At 51.5% G+C, this 23384-nt stretch overlaps 1 protein-coding gene across 2 annotated transcripts; it reads left to right on the top strand.

Moving 5' to 3' along the window:
• The first annotated feature begins 6072 nt into the window (after positions 1–6072).
• Positions 6073–22731, top strand: LOC140711894 (uncharacterized). 2 transcript variants are annotated; one of them, XR_012093228.1, is made up of 4 exons: positions 6073–10289; positions 11039–11226; positions 18087–18281; positions 20831–22731. XR_012093228.1 is itself a non-coding variant. In XM_073016783.1 (2 exons), the coding sequence occupies exon 2, from the start codon at positions 12986–12988 to the stop codon at positions 13889–13891; it is 906 nt and encodes a 301-aa protein (XP_072872884.1). In that variant the 5' UTR covers positions 6073–10289; positions 11039–12985; the 3' UTR covers positions 13892–14899. The 2 variants fall into 2 exon arrangements, 1 of the variants encoding a protein (XP_072872884.1); XM_073016783.1 differs by lacking the exons at positions 18087–18281; positions 20831–22731 and having other exon boundaries at positions 11039–14899.
• The last annotated feature ends 653 nt before the right edge of the window (positions 22732–23384 follow it).

Raw genomic sequence — 23384 nt, 5'->3', positions numbered from 1 at the left:
AATGGGTGTTGCCAGGAAACGGAAGAGATCAACTTCAGGAGGGAACGGGAAGCAAGACAAAGAGAGAAACCTTCCTGTCTGTCCTCCTGACCGCCCCATCCCTGAGCAGGGACGTCTGTCCACCTCTGTCCCTCCCAAGACCATGGTAAAAAAGCCCACAATGGTTGGTTTACGGTGATCATTGCTGTTGTTTGAGGTTTCCAGGATCCGAAGGTTGAGGGAATGTCTCCAATGCATGGTTGTATCCCCTCAGCCTCCACTGGCCTGGGTTTGTCACCTCTGGTCACAGGGAGCGCCCCCTTCCCACACTCGCCAGGAGAGCGTCCTTCCGGAGTTGAGCTGAGATCCACCTCCCCAGCCCCAAGCCCATGGGTCCCACTTGTCAATCCTGGTGCCAGCCCCTCTCTGGCACCTTCTCCAAAATCACACAGTGCTGTTGGTTCGTTCATGGCCAGAGTCCCGGAGCTCCCTGGAATCAAGGCCTGTGGCACCCTAAAGCTCTGACCTTACATTTGAGGTTTTCTTTTTTTTTCCCTTTCTTTTTTTTTTTTTTTGAGACAAAGTCTCACTCTGTTGCCCAGGCTGGAGTACAGTGGCACAATCTCAGCTTACTGCAGCCTCTGCCTCCCAGATTCAAGTGATTCTCCTGCCTCAACCTCCCGAGTAGCTGGGACTACAGGTTCATGCCACCACACCTGGCTGATTTTTGTATTTTTAATAAAGATGTTTCGCCATGGCCCAGTCTGGTCTTGAACTCCTGACCTCAAGTGATCCGGCTCCCCTCAGCCTCCTAAAGTGCTGGGACTACAGACGTGAGCCACTGAACCTGGCTAACACTTGAGTTTTTTGACAACTTCAGAGAGGCTTTTGCTTTTCATCTCCAAGACCTCTGCTCCTGTCTCCTTTCCCTGTTCCTTTATTTCTGTTTCCTTCTAAGAAGAATAGTATATCTGAGCTGGCAGTTACATTTGAATTACCTTTAGGTGAATTCCAGGTCAGATTGTCTTTGGAGATTGACTCCTGGACCAAGATCTAAGTCTTCCCCCGTCCAGGCCTTTGCCCAAACTGTTCCGTCCACCTGGAATGCCCTCTCTGCAGGCATGTCTTCCACCTTGTCCTTCCAGGCTCAGCGCCACCACCCTGTCTCCTCCTCCAGGAAGCCTCTCTGACTACCCTGGCCTTGGAAGGGATCTTTCCCTCCCCTGTCCCAATCCCTGTGACTCTTTCTTTCTTTCTTTCTTTTCTTTTTTAAAGTTTATGTTTAGAGACAAGGTCTCACTATGTTGCCCAGGCAGGTCTCAAACTCCTGAGCTCAAGTGATCCTCCCGCCTCAGCCTCCCAAAGTGCTGGGATGACAGGGGTGAACCCAAACCCTCTCTGTGACTCTTATGTTACCTGTTTATTACATGACCAGGTCTGGGTGCTCCTCTAGGGCTGGCCCATCCATCCTGAAGCCCCGGTCTGACCCAGCACAAGAGCGACTATTCATCTCACAGGGGAAACTGAGGCACAGACTCGGTTTCCCGGGCTGCTTCTAACTTCATGAGGCATCTGCACAAGGGAAGGATTTGGCTCTGTTCTCAGGCTGGAAGCCACGAAATGCTTGAACATTGTGGGGAGCAAAGAAAATACTGTCTGTTCTGCACAAAAAATGACTTTTCCTTATTACCAACAAAATAATGGAAAAAATAAAAAAGTATCTGGGAAAGGTGCTGGCATGGCCAAGGCTTCTGGAAGCTGTTTAGAGCTTGCCGAGTGCAGAACTGGGGCCATGTGGCTCTTCTACAGGGGCAGCTGGGCGGGGGACCCAGGCAGGCTTTGCCCTTTGTGTGGGCAGAAAGCAACAGTGAAAGAGACAGTGAAGGGTTGAGTTGTTTCCCTGAACGCCCTTTCCGGTCTCTGGGAGGGGCTGGGACAGAGCTGGCCTTGAGCAGCCCCAACCTGAATTTGGATTAGCCAAGTCTACCCTGAGGCAGTGGCTTCCTCAGTGTGGGCCTCAGTTTTCTCACCTGGAAAATGGGCTGATGCTTGCAGGGCTTCTAGTAGAGGGAGGAACATGAAGGATTCAGTCAATATCAGCAGCTGTCCTCTGGGGTGCCTTCCATTAGGTTCGTAGACAGAGGCCCTGCCACTCTTTGCTGCAGCTGGGGAAACTGAGTCGGTGCCTCAGTTTCCCTGCTGGGATGAACAGTCACTCTTGTACTGGGTCAGACTGAGGCTTCAGGATGGATGGGCCAGCCCTAGAAGAGCACCCAGACCTGGTCATGTAATAAACAGGTAACATAAGAGTCACAGAAAGGGACTGGGCTCATGAGTGTCATCCCAGCACTTTGGGAGGCTGAGGCTGGAGGATTGCTGTAATCCCAGCACTTTGAGAGGCTGAGGCAGGCAGATCCCCTGAGGTCAGGAGTTTCGGACCAGCCTGGCCAAAACATGGTGAAACCCCGTCTCTATTAAAAATACAAAAATTAGCCGGGCATGGTGGTGCACACCTGTAATCCCAGCTACTCGGGAGGCTGAGGCAGGAGAATTACTTGAACCCAGGAGGCAGAGGTACAACTGAGCTGAGATCAGGTCACTGTACTCCAGCCTGGGTGACAGAGGGAGACTCTGTCTCAAAAAAGAAAAAAAGAAAAAAAAAAGGGAAGGAAGGAAGGAAGGGACTTGGGATGTCCTTGCAGGGCAGGCAGAGGCCACCACCCCAAGGTGGCTGACTAGGAAAGTAACTTTCCTTTGGGGCTGAGAAATGGTGTGGAAGAATGAACTTCCTATCTTAAAGGGGAAACCAAGCGGGAGCCCGAACAGCTCATTCAGCACTAAGAAAACTGCATTTGCAGAATGGCTTTTATGACTCAGGCTCTGGTCTCTGCCCAGTTAGATCTGACCCAGCATTTGGAGTGAGGCTAAACTGTCTCTCCTCTCTAGAGGTTTTCTGTGCCACCAGAGCAGGGACAGTCCAGCCTCTCTTCCCCAAAGCTGGGTGCCCACCTCCCAGTGAAGGTCTTGGTGACTACTTCAGGTCTGTTTATGGCATGATTTGGTTACTATTCACCTCTTACATGGATTTGTCCGGCACCTAGAACAAGCCTGACCTGTGACAGCTTTCCTTTTTTTTTTTTTGAGACGGAGTCTCACTCTATCGCCAGGCTGGAGTGCAGTGGCGCGATCTCGGCTCACTGCAACCTCCAATTTCTGGATTCAAGCTATTCTCCTTCCTCAGCCTCCTGAGTAGCTGGGATTACAGGCACTCGCCACCACGCCCAGCTAATTTTTGTATTTTTTTTTTTAGTAGAGACGGGATTTCACCATGTTGGCCAGGATGGTCTCAATCTCCTGACTTCATGATCCGCCAGCCTCAGCCTCCCAAAGTGCTGGGATTACAGGCGTGAGCCACCGCGCTTGGCCCCTGTGACAGCTTTCTATGAGCACTTTCAGAAGTAGGAGATCCCCAGGTTCCAGCTTTCGACTTGGTGGCTTTCAGAATCACGTGAGCTAGGGAGTGAATCCCAGAATCCCAGCCCTGCTGCTTACCAGCAGTGCCACCCTGAAGAAGTCACTTTTCCTTCTTTGTGCCTCAGGTTCCCCATCCATAAAATGGGCATATGAATTGTGTTCACTTCTGAGGTTTACTGTAGGGATCTAATGAATTCTTTCTTTTTCTTTTCTTTTTCTTTTTCCTTTTTTTTTTTTTGAGACAGAATCTTGCTCTGTCACCCAGGCTGGAGTGCAGTGCTGTGATCTCAGTTTGCTGCAATCTCTGCCTTCTGGGTTCAAGCAATTCTCCTGTCTCGGCCTCCCTAGTAGCTGGGATTACAGGTGCACGCCACCATACCCAGCTAATTTTTGTATTTTTAGTAGGAACAAGGGTTTCACCATGTTGGCCAGGCTGGTCTCCAACTCCTGGACTCAAGCAATCCACCCTCCTTGGCCTCCCAAACTGTTGGGATTACAGGTGTGATCCACCACGCCCAGCCCCTTTTTTTGAGACAGGGCCTCACTCTGTTCTAGGCTGTAGTACAGTGGCTCAATCACGGCTCACTGCAGCCTCAACTTTCTGGGTTCAAGCAATCCTCCCACCTCAGACTCCTGAGTGGCTGGAACTACAGGTGCACACCACTACGCCTGACTAATTTTTGTATTTTTTGTAGAGACGGGGTGTCACTATGCTGCCCAGGCTGGTCTCCAACTCCTGGATTCAAGTGATCTGCCTGCCTCAGCCTCTCAAAGGGCTGGGATAACAGATGTAAGCTACTGCACCTGGCCTCCAATGAGTTGTTATGTGAAGAGAACGTGATTGTAGGTGCTTAATAAATGCTTGCTACTGGCCGGGCGCGGTGGCTCAAGCCTGTAATCCCAGCACTTTGGGAGGCGGAGACGGGTGGATCACGAGGTCAGGAGATCGAGACCATCCTGGCTAACACGGTGAAACCCCGTCTCTACTAAATATTACAAAAAAAAAAAAACTAGCCGGGCGAGGTGGCGGGTGCCTGTAGTCCCAGCTACTCGGGAGGCTGAGGCAGGAGAATGGCGTGAACCCGGGAGGCGGAGCTTGCAGTGAGCCGAGATCTGGCCACTGCACTCCAGCCTGGGCGACAGAGCAAGACTCCGTCTCAAAAAAAAAAATAAATAAAAATAAAAATAAAAAAATAAATGCTTGCTACTGTAAACATCCTGTTTATTTTTAGTATGTGGTTTTGATCCTGAACCAACTTCTTACTCTTTTCTTTTTCAGAAGTTAGAGGACTGCAACCAGGCCTGAACTCTCAAGGACAGAAATGGGTCCAACCTGGCATGACATCCTCTAAATCTTTAGCTCCCGGCCCCTCAGGTGCCCCCTCCAGCTACCTCCCTCTTCCTTCTCCTCATTCCCCAAGCCATAGCTGATTGGGTCAACCTCCAGACATTAGCCTGTTTGCAAACTCCTATTCATCCCTCAAAGCCTCACCTTCAATGCTCTCCTCCCCAAGAAGCTCTCTCTCCTCTACCTCTAGACCTTCTCCAGCCCTCTTCCCTCTTTCTGGCCTGGCCCTGACCCCTGCAAGTGCCTGTGTACAGCTTTGACTCCTCCAGCCTGAGTGTTCCTCAAGGGTTGAGACCAGGGCTGATGTTTCCCTAGAGTTTGTCGCCTTCCAGCACACAGTGGACCCATGGGGGGTCAGGCAAAGGAGAGTTTGATGACTAAATACTATTGGTGATTTTGCATCACTTGAAGGAGACCCTGCCTTAAATTCAGAACTTGACTTCCGCCCACGGCCAAAGTTAATTCATTCAACAAACAACCCCCCATGAAGCAACGGAGCCAGGCTCCCTCAGGCCCAGGCAAGAAAGGGTCAGGGAGCTGGGGTCGCCAGCACTGGGTTACGGATTTGAGGACCTAGGACCAGAGTGAGTTGGGGATGGGAGGAGGCAGTGCTTGAGGCCCCTCTGAGCACCAAACCTGGACCCGAGGTTCAGTTCCCGCAGACCTAATTACCCTAATTTGCCACATGCACTAATTACCTCCTGGGTGCCAGGTGGCTGGGCGGGGCTGCCCCAATTTCCGGAGGTAGGTCGGGGCCCGATTATTTTTGGCTGTGGCGTCCTTGAAGGCTCCGCCACCAGCAGCGCTTGAAGGGCAGAAAGTGGGGCGGAGAAATTGAGGCCACATCAGGGGAGGCACTGCGGGAATTGGGGGTCGGCTTAGCCTTGGAGCTCCCTGACCAGGGGGCCTTGGGCCCAAGGCCTGAGAGTCTTTGGCACCTAGCCAGAGGTGGCAAGATCTGGAGGGGCATGGCCAGGCACGATAGCTCACGCTTGTAGTCCCAGTGCTTTGGAAGGCTGAGGCGTGTGGATCACGAGGTCAGGAGTTCAACACCAGCCTGGCCAATATGGCGAAACCCTGTCTCCACTAAAAATATAAAAAAATTAGCCGGACATGGTGGCGCACACCTATAGTCCCAGCTACGCAGGAGGTTGAGGCAAGAGAATCGCTTGAACTTGGGAGGCAGAGGTTGCAGTGAGTCGAGATCGTGCCACTGCACTCTAGCCTGGGTGGCAGAGCGAGACTCTGTCTCAAAAAAAAAAAAAAAAAAAGATCTGGAGGGACTGAGAATCAGCCAGCTCCATGGTGGATTGCTCTGAAATATTTTTGTTTTGTTTTGTTTTGTTTTGAGACAGCGTCTCACTCGGTCATCCAGGCTGGAGTGCAGTGGCACAATCTCGGCTTACTGCGATCTCCCCCTCCCGGGTTCAAGCAATTCTCCTGCCTCAGCCTCTCGAGTAGCTGGGACTACAGGTGCATGCCACCATGCCCAGCTAATTTTTTCATTTTTAGTAGAGATGTGGTTTCGCCAGGCTGGTCTGTTGGCCAGTCTGGTCTCAAACTCCTAACTTAAGGTAGGATTACAGGCGTGAGCCACCGCGCCTGGCCCAGGTCTGTTTTGATATGACACCACAGCCACGAAAGGGGCTGCCAGGGGGTGAGGGTGGGGGTAGTCAGATGGGCCTGGGTTCATATCCCAAGTCCCACCAGCTTGCTGTGTGTTCCTGGGCATATAACCTTTCATGAACTCTTTGCACCTTTCCTGAGGGATGAAACAGGCGTAATTTAAAAAGAGTGCTTTAGGCACTGGGGGTCGGAGCATGTGCAAAGGCCCTGAGGTGGGGCCAGGCAGGCCATATTGGAGGAATACTAGAGAGGTGTCTAGAGTGGAGTAAATGGGAGAAAAGCTTATGGGATTGCTGAGACCTAGGGGGTCACAGGAACTGAACAGAGCCTCGTGGGTCTTGGTGAGTTGTGTGGGTTTCATTCTGAAGGCACTGGGGAGCCATGGGAGAGTTTGGAGCCAAAGAGAGAGGGAGTGGTCACATTGACACTGCAGGCCCTGGGCAGGGTTTCAGCTCTGGTGTCTGTCCATGTGCAGAATAGTTGCAGACCCTACCATTCTCTGAGCCTCAGTTTCCCCACCCTGAGTAGAGTCCTGAGACTATGGCAGCCCCAGAACACAGTGGGCCCTCTGCCAGAGAAGCCCCACCCTACCCCGGAGCTCCCAAATGCTGGCTGTGCAGCCTACACGGCCTCCTCTCCGCCTGTCCCCCCATCCCACGCTCCTTCTGTGGCCTTGAGGGAGCAGCTGTGGGAACAGAGAGCAGGAGCCCGTGGGGAAGGCAGCTCAGAGGGGCTCTGGGGGCCGTGTTCCTGCTTGGTGACAGCCCACATGGGGCTGCCGCGCACCGATTGTTCTCACAGCAGCCCGGTGACTCACATGCTACAGCCTCTTCCTTGGGTCTGCCAGAGGGAGAGTATTCCTGGTAACCAGGCACAGGCCGGGGTCTCTGGTTTGGCCACCTGTGCCGTGGTTATGCCCTCTAGGATCCCGCCTACCAACACACACCAAGGGACCCCTCTAACCAGTGGTGCTGCCTACCTCCTTGCTCCAGCATCTTCCGTGGCTCTCTTGGACACCTCAGAGAGAGAGGCTCAAGCTCCTCATTGCTCATTGGTCAAGCTGCTCAGCCCCACTTCAGAGCACTTGTACTGGATCCCACTCATCGCCTGAAATGCCAGCTCTGAGGTTGTTTCCTCCAGGAAGCCCTCCAGCCCTCCCCACAACTCTGACAATCCTGACCCCCAGGACGGGGATGCGTCTGTGTCTGGCCCTGCCTCCCTCCCAGACTCGGGGCTACCTGGAGTCTAGGCCCAGGACCCAGGCCTCTCAGGGTCCTGCTGTTATCCACTATAGGAGTGCACAGCAGGGAATCTGGGGGAGGAAGGCAAGGTCCAAGACTGAACCCCAGGGGCCTGACATGTAACTAAATTATGTATGTATGTATGTATGTATTATTTTATTTATTTATTTTTTGAGATGTAGTCTTTCTCTGTCACCCAGGCTGGAATGCAGTGGCACGATCTCGGCTCACTGCAACCTCCGTCTCACAGGTTCAAGCGATTCTCCTGCCTCAGCCTCCTGAGTAGCTGGGACTATAGGCGCGTGCCACCACGCCCAGCTAATTTTTTTTTTTTTTTGTATTTTTGTAGAGACGGGGTTTCACTGTGTTAGCCACAATGGTCTCAATCTCCCGACCTTGTGATCCACCCGCCTCAGCCTCCCAAATTGCTGGGTTTCCAGGCGTGAGCCACCACCAGCATTAATTATTATTTTTTTAGAGACAAGGTCTAACTCTCCCGCCCAGGCTGGAGTGCAGTGGTGCGATCTCAGCTCACTGCAGGCTCAACTTCCTGGGCTCTAGCAATTCTCCTGCCTCACCCTCCCGAGTCACTCGGATTAGAGGCCTGAGCCACCAAGCCTGGCTAATTTTTTAATATTCTGTAGAGATAGGGTCTTCCTATGTTGTTCAAGCTGGTCCCTAATTCCTGGGCTCAAGCAATCCTCCTGCCTTAGCCTCCCACAGTGTGGAGATTATAGGCATGAGCCACTGCACCTAGCTAACCCCAGTTTCATAGAAAACTGAGGCTCGGCCGGGCGCGGTGGCTCAAACCTGTAATCCCAGCACTTTGGGAGGCCAAGACGGGCGGATCACGAGGTCAGGAGATCAAGACCATCCTGGCTAACAGGGTGAAACCCCGTCTCTACTAAAAAATACGAAAAACTAGCCGGGCGAGGTGATGGGTGCCTGTAGTCCCAGCTACTCAGGAGGCTGAGGCAGGAGAATGGTGTAAACCCGGGAGGCGGAGCTTGCAGCGAGCCGAGATCGCGCCACTGCACTCCAGACTGGGTGACAGAGAAAAAAAAAAAAAAGAAAACTGAGGCTCAGCAAGCTTGTCAGTTCCCCAAAGTAAAAGTCAGCAGAAGGCTGGAGGTGGTGGCTCATGCCTGTAATCCCAGCTCTTTGGGAGGCGGAGGCAGGTGGATCACCTGAGGTCAGGGGTTCAAGACCAGCCTGACCAACATGGTGAAACCCCGTTTCTACAAAAATACAAAAAAAATGGGCCGAGCGTGGTGGCCCCAGCACTTTGGGAGGCTGAGGCAGGCGGATCACGAGGTCAGGAGATCAAGACTATCCTGGCTAACACGGTGAAACTCCATCTCTACCAAAAATACAAAAAATTAGCCAGGCGGGAGGCTGAGGCAGGAGAATGGTGTGAACCCGGGAGGCGGAGCCTGCAGTGAGCTGAGATCACGCCACTGCACTCCAGCCTGGGCGACAGAGCAAGACTCTGTCTCAAAAAAAAAAAAAAAAAAAAAAAAAAGCTAGGCACAGTAGCTCATGCCTGTAATCCCAGCACTTTGGGAGGCCGAGGTGGGTGAATCACCTGAGATCACCTGACTAACATGGTGAAACCCTGTCTCTACTAAAAATACAAAAATTAGCTGAGTGTGGTGGCACACACCTGTAGTCCCAGCTACTCAGGAGGCTGAGGCAGGATGATCACCTGAACCCGGGAGGCAGAGGTTGCAGTGAGCCAAGATCATGCCATTGCACTCCAGCCTGGGTGACTGAGTGAGACTTTATCTCAAAAAAAAAAAAAAGAAAGAAAAAAAAAAGTCACCAGGGAGGCTGAAGGTGGTGGCTCATGCCTGTAATCCCAGCACTTTGGGAGGCCAAATCGGGCAGATCACTTGAGGTCAGGAATTCGAGACTGGCCTGGCCAACATGGCAAACATCTGCCTCTACTAAAAACACAAAAAATTATCCGGCGTGGTGGTGTGCACCTGTCACCCCAGCTACTCAGGAGGCTGAGGTGGGAGGATCGCTTGAACCTGGGAGTCAGAGGTTGCAGTGAGCCCAGATCGCACCACTTCACTCCATCCTGGGCGACAGAGTGAGAATTTGTCTCAAAACAACAAACAGTAGAGAGTAAAGGCTGGTCCTGGAACCCCAGTCTGAGAGGCCAAGTCTGCTCCTTGCAACCTTTGGAGCTTTGCTTACCCAGGGAGCAGGTTGCGGGGTTCGCTCGTCCACCTGCAGGTAGATTTGGTGCAGCCTGGGCTCAAACTCATGGGGTACAACAGCCCTTCCTCCCTGGGCCTCTGTTTCCTCCTCTGTAAAGCAAGGATTATTCATCATTAACTCATGTTTATTAAGCATTTAAGGCATCCAGGTCTGTTAGGACATCCTGCCCTCAGGGACCTCATGTCTGGTAGACAAGGGAACGAAGAAATGACTTCTGACAGGATTTTGCAAAAGAAAGAAAAGCAGGCAGAGCACCAGGCCAAGACTGCAGTGGCTGCTGAAGGCTGCTTTGTGGAGGTGGTGATTCAGGGCAACACCACGCCCAAAGGCCCTGAGGCGGGGACGTGTTCAGCCCCTTGGGACAACATTGAGGAGGCAACTGTGACTGAAGCTAAGTGAGTTGGGGAGAGTGGGGAGGCACCATGTAGTCAGGGAGGGCTACAGGCTGAGCATCAGGGACCCGTGGGCCCCCAGCAAGGAATGCAGACTTTATACTTAGAGCACTGGGGAGCCACTGAAGGTTTTTGAGCAGGAGAGGTCATGATCTTTTTTTTTTTTCTTTTAGGCAAGGTCTCATGTTTTCACCCAGGCTCAAGTGCAGTGGCGTGATCATGGCTCACTGCAGCTTCAACCTCCTGGTCTCAAGTGATCCTCCCACCTCAGCCTCCCAGGTAGCTGGGACTACAGGTTGTGCCACTATGCCCAGTTGCGAACTGCTTTTGTGTTTAAATATTTGCAGCCGGGTGCAGTGGCTCATGTCTGTAATCCCAGCACTTTGGGAGGCCGAGGCGGGAGGATCCTTGAGTCCAGGAGTTTGAGTCCACCCTGGCCAATGTGGTGAAACCCTATCTCTACTAAAAATACAAAAATTAGCCAGGTGTGATGGTACATGCCTGTGGTCCCAGCTATTCGGGAGGCTCAGGCAGGAAAGTTGCTTGAACCTGGGAGGTGGAGGTTGCAGTGAGCCAAGATCGTACCATTGCACAACAGCCTGGGCCACAGTCTCAAAAAAAAAAAAAAAAAAAAAAAAAAGATTTGCAGCCAGGCACAGTGGCTCACGCCTGTAATCCCAGGGCCTGAGGGAGGAAACTTGTCTTCATAAGCCCTTTCATGCTCTTTCCCATCTCCCTCTGTCTCTCACAAGGTCCTGGATGCCAGCCTCTGCGTCTTATCGCTGAAATCTCAGGTCTCCAACAGCAGGGAAACGTCTGCTTTCCAGAGTGAAAGGATCTTCGGGCCAGGAGGGAGGTCACAGGGAAGGATGATCGCTGAAACAAAGAGAAAGGTCACACGTTGGGTGCTGACTGCATCAACAGGGGAGACACTGGCCAGGTGCGGTGGCTCACTCCTCTAATCCCAGCCCTTTGAGAGGCCGAGGCGGGTGGATCATTTGAGGTCAGGAGTTCAAGACCAGCCTGGGCAACAGGTGAAACCCCATCTCTACTAAAAATACAAAAAAAATTAGCCAGGCATTGTAGCGTACACCTGTAATCCTAGCTACTCAGGAGGATGAGTCGGGAGAATCGCTTGAACCTGGGAGGCAGAGGTTTCAGTGAGCCAAGATTGTGCCACTGCACTTCAGCCTGGGTAACAGAGTGAGACTCCACCTCAGAAAAATAAAAACGCACGGCCGGGCACGGTGGCTCACGCCTGTAATCCCAGAACTTTGGGAGGCTGAGGTGGGCAAATCATGAGGTCAGGAGATTGAGACCATCCTGGCTAACATAGTGAAACCCCATCTCTACTAAAAATACAAAAAGAAACTAGCCGGGCATGGTGGTGGGTGCCTGTAGTCCCAGCTACTCGAGAGGCTGAGGCAGGAGAATGGCATGAATCCGGGAGGCAGAGCTTGCAGTGAGCGGAGATGGCGCCACAGCACTCCAGCATGGGTGACAGAGTGAGACTCCCGTCGCAAAATAAATAAATAAATAGAAAATAAAAACACACAAACAAAAATTAGCCAGGCGTGGTGACACACATCTGTAGTCTCAACTATTGGGGAGGCTGAAACAGGACAATTGCTTGAGCCCAGGAGGTCGAGGCTGCAGTGAGCTCAGATTGCACCGCTGCACTCTAGCCTGGGGATAGAGCGAGACCTGTCTTGAAAAACAACAAAGACACATATCCCAAAGTCAATGGGGACAGTACCCCATTCTCCTGCCTCACCCTCCCGAGTCACTGGGATTAGAGGCCTGAGCCGCCAAGCCTGGCTAATTTTTTAATATTTTGTAGAGATGGGGTCTTCCTATGTTGTCCAAGCTGGTCCCTAATTCCTGGGCTTAAGCAATCCTCCTGCCTTAGCCTCCCACTGTCAATGGGGACCAGTACCCCCATATCTTGGGGTCCCCCCTCACACCTTGGGGTCCCTCAGGATTTGGCATCCATCCTGGGATCCAGGAGGAGTGTAACTGCTGGTAACTGGGCCAAGCCCTTGGTGGGTAACCCCACTGTTCTGGGGGGTACCATCCAGGTAGGTCATGACCAGGAGCTGAGGGGTTCCCGCAGGACCCATCCAGGTAGCAGGTGCTCAGGAGTTGGCTGTTAACATCGTTGGGGATGTAGGGAGGTGGGGTCTCTCTCAGGGACTTCAGTGTCCAGATATACCAGCCCTTGGCTCAGGCTGCAGGTCAGGAGAGTAAGAAGCAGAAAGAAACACAGACGTACAGACCTTGGAGAGCAGCTGCCTGGGGGCTGGCCTCTCTCTTCTAGATGAGACCCTCTCCTGGAGGGCCACTCAGAGTCCGTCTGGGACACCACAGCCATGCCCACATGCAAGACAGACATTGTGTAACTGGCCAGTGACCTCCAAGTCACATCTGCCAGAGCCCTCCACCAACCAGCAGTCACAGTGCCCAGCGTGGGTGTTGAGCAGCATCTGGACCTGGCTGGAGGGCAGGTGTCTGGAGTCCTGTGGAAGGAGTGGTGGACCCCTGAAAAGGCACCTGGGGAGACCAGGTTGGAGACAGGGATGCAATGTACAGGGACACTAGGACCACTGCCAGTGTGACAGTCTACACTGGGCTCTTCGAAGGGTAGGCGGGGTGCTTAATGCTGGGGCTCAAGCTCCACCTTTCCACTTCCTCACATATTCATGCACCCACTCAGTGCCTATCCATCCATCCACCCACCCATCCACCTATCCACTCATTTGCCCATCCATCCATCCATCCATTCATTCATCCATCCACCCACCCATCTGCCCATCCATCCATCCACTCATCCATCCACCCACCCATCCGTCCATCCATACACCCATCCATCTTCCCATCCATCCAACCATCCATCCATCCATCCATCCATCCATCCATCCATCCATTCATCCACCCACCCATCCATCCATCCATTCATTCATCCATCCACCCACCCATCTGCCCATCCATCCATCCACTCATCCATCCACCTACCCATCCGTCCATCCATACATCCATCCATCTTCCCATCCATTCACCTACCCATCCGTCCATCCATACATCCATCCATCTTCCCATCCATCCAACCATCCATCCATCCATCCATCCATCCATCCATCCATCCATCCATCTATTCATCTGCCCATCCATCCACCCATCCACTCATCCATCCATCCATCCATCCATCCATCCATCCATCCATCCATCTATTCATCTGCCCATCCATCCACCCATCCACTCACCCACCCACCCATCCATCCATCTATACACCTATCCGTCTGCCCATCCATCCACTCATCCACCCACCCATCCATCCATCCATACACCCATCTGTCTTCCCATCTATCCAACCATCCATCCATCCATCCACCCAGTCACCCATCCAGTCATTTATCCTCCATCCCCCATCCATCGCCATCCATCCCACCATTCACCAATCCCCCATTCCTATCCTATCCACCCATCCATCCTTCCATTCATCCACCTTCATATGCAGGCATCATCCACGATCCACCCAACTCTACTTCCACTTCTCATACTTCTACTCATTCTTTAAGCACCAACTCCATGTGCCTTCCTCTTTGTAGCCCTCGGTGTGGCCCAGACCATCCCTGTCCCTTCCTCTGGCCCAGGTCCGACCCTGCAGAGCTAAGAGTGAATGCACCTGACTCAGCTTTCAGACTGGAGGCTGCTTGAGAGCCAGGCCTGGGGCTGAGGCTTCTTGGGAGCCCAGCAGCACCAGTGTGAGGGGACGCTGAGAAGACCAGCAATTTCTGCCTGTGGTGCATTGAGGCATCAGGCCTCCAAGTCGGGGGGATACCTCCCCACCCACCAGTAATAAAGCCCCTGTGATTTAAGCCCAATAAGATGGCCCAGGGAAGGAAATCAGGTTTGGGCTGAGACCACTCCAGGGGGCAGCAAGAGCTCTGGGGACAGAGATATCTGGGTGTGTGCTCCACTTTGTCACATATGCACTGTGTGACACTGAACAGGTCACTTTACCTCTCTGAGCCTCAGTTTCCCCATTTGGAAATCAATCTATCTCATGTTAATTGCACATTTACAAGGAGTTGAGGCCCACAGCAGGCCCTGCCAGCTGGGATGTATCAGTTCCACTCCAGGGGAGAAGCTAGAAGGAGCTGGGGCGAGGAGAATGGGAAGGGAGGTTGAGAAGGTGGATGGGGCCAGGCGCGGTGGCTTATACCTGTAATCCCAACACTTTTGGAGGCTGAGGCAGAAGGATCACTTGAGGCCAGGAGCTTGAGACCAGCCTGGGCAACATAGCGAGACCCCATATCTACAAAATATAAAAAGATTAGCTGGGCATGACAGTGTACACCAGTGGTCCCAGCTACTCAGGAGGTTGAGGTGGGAGGTTGGCTTGAGCCTGTGAGGTCAAGGCTGCAGTGAGCCGTGATGGCGCCACTGTATTCCAGTCTGGATGACAGAGTGAGACCCTATCTCAAAAAAAAAAAAAGAAGGTGAATGGCACTGGTAGGGAGCTGGGAGGGGTGTGGGACGTAGGTGTATGTTTCCTAATGGATTCAGAGTTCCATGTTTTCTTTTCTTTTCTTTCTTTCTTTTTTTTTTTTTTTTTTTTTGGAGATGGAGTCTCACTGTGTTGCCCAGGCTGGAGTGCAATGGAATGACCTCGGCTCACTGCAACCTCTGCCTCGCAGGTTCAAGCAATTCTCCTGCCTCAGTCTCCCGAGTAGCTGGGATTGCAGGCATGCGCCATCACGCCCACCTAATTTTTTTTTTTTTTTTTTTGAGACAGAGTCTTGCTCTGTCACCCAGGCTGGAGTGCAGTGGTGCAATCTCAGCTCACTGCAACCTCTGCTTCCTGGGTTCAAGCGTTTCTCCTGACTCAGCCTCACTAGTAGATGGGATAACAGGCACCTGCCACCATGCCCAGCTATTTTATTTTATTTATTTATTTTTTTGTAATTTTAGTAGAGTTGGATTTTTACCGTGTTGCTCAGGCTGGTCTTGAACTCCTGACCTCGTGATCTGCCCGCCTCAGCCTTCCAAAGTGCTGGGATTACAGGCGTGAGCCACCACGCCCCTCCAATTTTTGTACTTTTTAGTAGAGACAGGGTTTCACTATGTTGGCCAGGCTGGTCTTGAACTCCTGACCTCAAGTAATCTGTCCGCCTCAGTCTTCGAAAGTGCTGGGATTACAGGCATGAGCCACCGTGCTGGCCTCTTTTCTGATTCTCCAAATAATGTGCGCTCATTGTAAAAACAGTTTTAGAAAGCACAGACATGTGTAACGTAAATAATCTAAATCGGTCTCTTGTCATAGCGTTTAATTTCCTTTATGAATTTTTAATACCTATTTACTTTATGCCTGGTGCTTATTGGTAAATTTTAAAATGCTGGCACAGAAAACAAACTAAGTAAACAAATTCAGATGCCATCCCTGCCCTTGGCCCTAGCTGACACGGACCAGGTGCTCTGTAAATATCTGTTGAGTGAACGAAATTTTAAAAATAAAATCAATGCCCAGAAATAACTGTTACTAACACGATGGTCTATTTCCATCTAGATTTTTTTCTTTCTTTCTTTCTTTTCTTAGCCCAAATGGAATTATACTATACACATGATTTGTCAGTCAAGGCCAAATTCCAGTGTACATTCTTGAGTTTAGAGACTTCAGCATCACTCACCTTGAAGTTTTTCTATGGTTTGTTAAACAGATCTCCTATGGTTGGACATCTAGGTCACTCTCTGGGGACAGCCTAACAAATAGAATAACACATTTTCTTTTTTTTCTGAGACAGAGTCTCACTCTGTCACCCAGGCTGGAGTGCAGGGGCGCAATCTCGGCTCACTGCAACCTCCACCTCCCGGGTTCAAGTGATTCTCCTGCCTCAGCCATAGCTGGAACTACAGGCGCCCACCCCCACCACCACGGTAGGCTAAGTTTTTTTTTTTTTTTTTTTTTTTTTTGAGACGGAGTCTTGCTCTGTCGCCCAGGCTGGAGTGCAGTGGCGTGATGTCCACTCACTGCAAGCTCTGTCCCCTGGGTTCATGCCATTCTCCTGCCTTAGCCTCCCGAGTAGCTGGGACTACAGGCGCCTGCCACCATACAGGGTAATTTTGTTTTTAGTATTTTTAGTAGAGACCGGGTTTCACCATGTTAGCCAGGATGGTCTCAATCTCCTGGCCTCGTGATCTGTCCGCCTTAGCCTCCCAAAGTGCTGGGATTACAGGCATGAGCCACCACGCCCGGCCTAAGTTTTGTATTTTTAGTAGAGACAGGGTTTTGCCATGTTGGCCAGGCTGGTCTCAAATTCCTGACCCCAAGTAATCACCGGTCTCGGCCTTCCAAAGTGTTGAGATTACAGGCGTGAGCCACCGAGCCCGGCCAAACACACGTTTTCAATTCTTCTCCTTCTTCTTTTCTTTTCTTTTTTTTTTTTTCTGAGACAGGGGTCTCAGGATGTTGCCCGTCTGGAGTGCAGTGGCTATCACAGATATGCTCCCACTACTGATCCGCACAAGAGTTTTACCTGCTCAGTTTCCAGCCTGGGCCGGTTCACCTCTCCTTAGGCAACCTGGTGGTGGTATCCCGCTCCCCGGGAGGTCACCATATTGACACCAAACTTACTGTAGTCACCCAATTGGCATAGTGCACTACAGCCCAGAACTCCTGGATTCAATTGATCCTTCCACCTCAGTCTCCTGAGTAACTGGGACTACAGGCATTCGTCACTGAGCCCAGCTTCTCAGCATTTTTGATGAATACTTAAGACCACACCACCTTCCATACAGGGGACCTTACTTGACTCCCAGCAGTGATGGGTGAGTATGTCTATTTCTCTGAATGTTTGACATTTGCAAATAAATGTTAGAGACATTTGCTTGGCAAGATGTAGATTAAAATCAGAAGCCATCAGCCAGGCATGGCGCCTCGTGCTTATAATCCCAGCACTTTGGGAGGCCCAGGACGGAGGATCACTTAAGTCCAGGAGTTCAAGACTAGCCTGGGCAACACGACAAGATCCTGTCTCTACCCCCAAAAAAATTTTTGTTTTTGTTTTTGTATTCTCTCACTTCTGCCTTATGAGTAGCTGGGACTACAGGAACGTGCCATCACGCCCAGGTAATTTTTGTATTTTTAGTAGAGACGGGATTTCACCATGTTGGCCAGGCTGGTATCGAACTCCTGACCTCAAGTTATCTGCCCGCCCTAGCCTCCTAAAGTGCTGGGATTACAGGCGTGAGCCACCGTGCCCGACCCCCAAAAAAGGTTTAAATTAGCCAGATGTGGTAGTCAGTGCCTGTGCGCCCAGCTACTGGGGAGGCTGAGTAGGGAGGATCACTTGAGCCCAGGAGGTCGAGGCTGCAGTGGAGCTGCGAGTATGTCACTGCACTCCAGGGCAACAGAATGAGAACCTGTCTCAAAAAAAAAAAAAAAAATTAAATAAGAAGAGAAAATGGAAAATGCCAGAAGGTGCATGAGGGATTGAGTGTTGTCATGAAAGGCTTCCTGGAGGAGGTGTCATTTGAGGTGGAAGCCAGAGACTGCAGAATGGAGCTTCTGATTTTTTAAAATTTAGGTAATATTTACATAATAAAAATTATTTTTTTAACTTTTTTTTTTCTTTTTGAGAGAAAGTCTTGCTCTGTCACCCAGGCTAGAGTATGGTGGCTTGATCTCGGCTCACTGAAACTTCCACCTCCCAGCTTCAAGCCATTCTCCTGCCTCAGCCTCCCAAGTAGCTGGGATTACAGGCATGCGTGACCACGTCTAACTAATTTTTGTATTTTTAGCAGAGATGAGGTGTCACCATGTTGGCCAGGCTGGTCTTGAACTCCCAACCTCAGGTGATTCGTCCACTTCCTTGGCCTCCCAAAGTGCTGGGATTGATTACACACCTCTCCAAACAGTGGATCCCACAAGAAATGAAGGTGTCATCAAAGGTGACAGAATGGAGGTCCCCATCTGAGGGACGGACTGCTGAACCTCGAGTGAGTAGGCTACAAGGCTGGCAGGGAGGTCACCCAGTCCTATGGCCTAAGATTGTCCCCAAACATAAAGCTTGAACCCTGAGGCCCCTTTGGTTGACTTGGTCCTTGGCCAGCATTTAAATTCTCTCTTTTTTTTCTTCTTGAGACAGATTCTTACTCTGTCGCCCAGGCTAGAGCGCAGAGCACAATCTCGGCTCCCTGCAACCTCTGCCTGTTGGGTTCAAGTGATTCTCCTGTCTCAGCCCCCAGGGAATAGCTGGAGCTACAGACGTGTGCCACCATGCCCGGCTAATTTTTGTATTTTTAGTAGTAACAGAGTTTCACGATGTTGATCAGGCTGGTCTTGAACTCCTGACCTCAAGTGATCCTCCTGCCTTGACCTCCCAAAGTGCTGGGATTAAAAGGGTGAGCCACCACTCGCAGCCTACACTCTCTTGACAAAGGTTTATATAAATCCCAGTTTGGCTGGGTGCCGTGGCTCGTGCTTGTAATCCCAGTACTTTGGGAGGCTGGGGCCAGGGGATCACTTGAGCCCTGGAGAATGAGACCAGTCTGGGGCAACATGGCGAAACCCATCTCTACAGAAAATAAAATAAAATTAGCCAGGAATGGTGGTGCGTGCCTGTGGTCCCAGCTTCTTGGGAGGCTGATGTGGGAGGATCACTTGAGCCCAGGAATTAGAGGCTGCAGTGAGCCATGATTGTGCCACTGCACTCCAGCCTGGGTGACACAGTGAGACCCCGTCTCGGAAATAAATAAATAAATAAATAAATAAATAAATAAATAAATAAATAAGAAAGACAGTCTGGGCCAGGTGCTGAGGCTCACGCCTGTAATCCCAGCACTTTGGGAGGCTGAGGCGGGCAGATTGCTTGAGCCTGGCAGTTTGAGATCAGCCTGGCTATTATAGTGAAATCCCATCTCTACTAAAAAGAAAAATTAGTTGGGTGTGGTGGCGCACACCTATAGTCCCAGCTACTTGGGAGACTAAGGTGGGAAAATCACTTGAGCCTGGGATCGAGGCTGCAGTGAGCCGTGATCACACCACTGCCCTCCAGCCTGTGTGACAGAGTAAGGCTCTGTCTCAAAACACCACCAGCAACAAGAAAACCCATGACCAGCTGGGCACAGTGGCTCATGCCTGTAATCCCAGCACTTTGTGAGGCTGAGGTGGACAGATCGCGAGGTCAGGGGTTGGAGACCAGCTTGGCCAACATAGTGAAACTCCATCACTACTAAAGATACAAAATATTAGCCAGGCGCGGTGGCACTCCCCTGTAATCCCAGCTATGCAGGAGGCTGAGGTAGGAGAATCGCTTGAACCTGGGAGGCGGAGGTTGTAGTGAGCTGAGATCGTGTCACTGTACTCCAGTCTGGGCGACAGAGCAAGACTCCATCACAAAAAAAATAAAAAAGAAAAAAAGAAGAAAAAAAAAAGAAAATCCATGAACACTCAGACCTGCAGCCAGTGAAGGCAAGGTAGAGATGGGACCCCACCCTTCAGCCTGTGTCTTACATTTTTAGGGGGCTAATTTAATTTAGAATGTCCAGCAGGGAAGTGTGTCTAGTTGTCCAGTGAGGGCAGCCTCAAGCTATCTTCCCACCTCGGCCTCCCAAATCACTGGGATTACAGGCGTGAGTCACTGTACCTGGCCTGAAGGTCCCTTTTACAGATGAGAAAACTGAGGTTCAGGGCTGGCTTCTGCCCCTGTCCAACCTGCTGGCTTCTTCCTCAGCCAGCCCTCTCCAACTACTGCCTCTTTCTCTCTTTCTCTCTCTCGCTTTCCTTTTTTTTTTTTTTTTTTTTTTTTTTTTTTTTTTTTTTTTTGACGGAGTCTTGCTCTGTCACCCAGGCTGGAGTGCAGTGGCGCGATCTCGGCTCACTGCAAGTTCCGCCTCCCGGGTTCACGCCATTCTCCTGCCTCAGCCTCCCGAGTAGCTGCGACTACAGGCACCCTCCACCACACCCGGAAATTTTGTTTTTGTATTTTTAGTAGAGCCAGCTAGGCTATTCCTGTTTAGCCAGAATGGTCTCGATCTCCTGACCTCGTGATCCACCCGTCTCGGCCTCCCAAAGTGCTGGGATTACAGGCGTTTGTATTTTTAATAGAGGTGGGGTTTCACCATGTTGGTCAGATTGATCTCGAACTCCTGACCTCGTGATCCACCTGCCTTGGCCTCCCAAAGGGCTGGGATTACAGGCGTGAGCCACGGGGCTCGGCTCTTTTTTTTTTTTGAGACAGAGTCTCACTCTGTTGCCCAGGTTGGAGTGCAGTGGCACCATCTTGGCTCACTGCAATCTCCGCTTCCTGAGTTCAAGCGATTCTCCTGCCTTGGTCTCCCTAGTAGCTGGGATTACAGGCGTGCACAACCACGCCCTGCTAATTTTTGTATTTTTAGTAGAGACGGGGGTCATCATGTTGGCCAGGCTGGTCTCGAACTCCTGACCTCACGTGATCCACCCGCCTCGGCCTCCCAAAGTATTGGGATTACAGACGTGAGCCATCATGGCCAGCCACTACTGCCTATTTCTGCATCTCCTGTTCCAGACAAACAGAAGAAACAAGGCCATTTATTGAGCGCCGGTGGTATGCTGAGGGCTCAACCTGCATCCTCAAAGATCGTCCATCCAACATCCTGCTAGGAGTGGATCAACCGAGTCACAGAAGGGGCTCGACCCCCACTCACTGTACGGAGGGGAAAGCTGAGATTCAGAGAGGTGAAACGACACTCCCGGGGTCACACAGCAAGGACATGCAGGGGCAGGTTTGGGGGTGAGGCTATTCCTGTATCCACCGTATAGAAAGGGAAGGCGAGGCGCAAGGGTCAGCCAGTGCTGGAGACCAGACGGCGGCCCATAGGGAGGCGTGGACTCGGGTCCGGGATACACCTGATGGGGCGGGGCTCTCCTCATTGGGTGGGCGGTGCTGGACCGGGCTGCCCCTGTCAGGTGGAATCGGGGTGGAGTGCACCTGTGCAGAGGGCTTGGGGGCGTGGCTAGAGGCTGAGATGCGTCGGGTGGGCTGGGGCTGGGCGGAGCGGGCAGTGCAGCACTGCAGCGGAAGAGCTTTCTTGCTACCAGCAGGATGAAAGGGTCCTAATGTGGGTGATCGTGCACAAATAAGGCTGCGAGGTCACGTTGTCCATGCGCTGAGGGAAACGAGAGGAACCCCGGCCTCAGTTCCTAGGCCAGCAAATGGAGCCGCCATCCTTGACTCCTGTCTGTGCCTGTCTGCGCCTCAGCAAGCCTTAGTCTCTATATCTGTCGAATGGGCGTGCCATCCCCGAGATAGAAGGGACCTTTTGTGCCCCAGAGCTGGTCCCTTTCCTGTGCCCCCACAGCCTCAGAATAAAGCCAAACACCTCACCTGTCAACCCTCAACTCCCTCCACCATCCCCCTTATTCACAGTACTCCAACCACAGGCTTCCTAGTTGGTCTTTGCACAGGGCAACAACATTACCACCCCAGGGCCTTTGCATATGCTATCTGAGCCACCTACTCTCAATTCTTCCCTATGACTACTCCTTTAGGTATTGACTAAATACTAACATCCTGGCCAAAATAGCCTCCCCTCTCTGAGGTTTCAAATCCATGGAGGGAGTGGATTTTGGGCTAACTGGATAGTGCCACAAAAAATGTACATATATACGCTGGGTGCAGTGGCTCATGCCTGTAATCCCAACAGTTTGGGAGGCCAAGGCAGGCGAATCACCTGAAGTCAGGAGTTCCAGACCTGCCTGGCCAACATGGTAAAACCCCATCTCTACTAAAAATACAAATAAATTAGCCAGATATGGTGGCGCACGCCTGTAATCCCAGCTACTTGGGAGGTTGAGGCAGGGGAATCGCTTGAACTGGGGAGGCGGAGGTTGCAATGAGCCAAGGTCACGCCACTGCACTCACTGGGGGATAGAGCGAGACTCTGTCTCCAAAAAAATAAAATAATAATAATTCCAAATGGATCTGAGATGTGAATATGCACCCTGCAAACACTAGAAGAGGCTATGTGCAGCCAGGGCAGTGCCGCACACTCGTCATCCTAGCACTTTGGGAGACTGAGGCAGGTGGATCACCTGAGGTCAGGAGTTCGAGACCAGCCTGGCCAACATGGTGAAACACTGTCTCTACTAAAAATACAAAAACTTAGCCAGGCACGGTGGCAGGTGCCTGTATTCCCAGCTACTCCAGAGGCTGACCCAGAAGAATTGCTTGAATCCAGGAGGCAGAGGTTGCAGTGAGCCGAGGTCGTGCCACTGTACCCCAACCTGGGCAACAAGAGCGAAACTCTGTCTCAAAAAATAATAATAATAATAATAATACGAGGGTGTGTGTACGTTTCTCTAAGGTCTGGGAAGGGAAAGAGCTTTCATAATGATCGGTCAGAGCCCAGGAGCAACAATGGGAAGGATGTGTGCATTCATACATGTATGTGTGTGTGTAAGAGTAAAATAGGCCAGGCACGGTGGCTCACTCCTGTAATCCCAGCACTTTGGGAGGCCAACGCAGGCAGATCACTTGAGGTCAGGAGTTTGAGACCAGCCTGGCCAACATGGTAAACCCTGTCTGTACTAAAAATACAAAAATTTAGCCAGGCATGATGGCACATGCCTGTAATCCCAGCACTCAGGAGGCTGAGGCAGGAGAATCACTTGAACCCGGAGGTGGAGTTTGCAGTGAGCCAAAATCACGCGTTGCACTCCAGCCTGGGGGTCACGGTGAGACCGTGTCTGAAAAAAAAAAGTAAAATAAAACCTTTGGCCAGTCACAGTGGCTCGTGCCTGAAATCTCAAATCCTCCTGAGGCAGGAGGATCACTTGAGGCTAGGAGTTTGAGACGAACCTGGGCAATATAGCAAGACTCTGTCTCTACAAAAAGTAAAAAATTAACTGGGCATAGTGGCATGTGCCTGTAGTCTCAGCTATGTGTGAAGCTGAGGTGGGAGGATCACTTGAGCCCAGGAGTTTGAGGTTACAGTGAGCTATGATTGTGCCACTGCAACTGCACTCCAGCCTGGGAGACAGAGTGAGAACCTGTCTCAAAATAATAATAATAGGCCGGGCCTGGTGGCTCACAACTGTAATCCCAGCACTTTGGGAGGCTG

The sequence above is a fragment of the Chlorocebus sabaeus genome, chromosome 6, assembly GCF_047675955.1.
Source record: "Chlorocebus sabaeus isolate Y175 chromosome 6, mChlSab1.0.hap1, whole genome shotgun sequence".
In the NCBI taxonomy this organism is placed as follows: Eukaryota; Metazoa; Chordata; class Mammalia; order Primates; family Cercopithecidae; genus Chlorocebus; species Chlorocebus sabaeus.
This window is presented reverse-complemented; position numbering and strand designations above follow the sequence as displayed.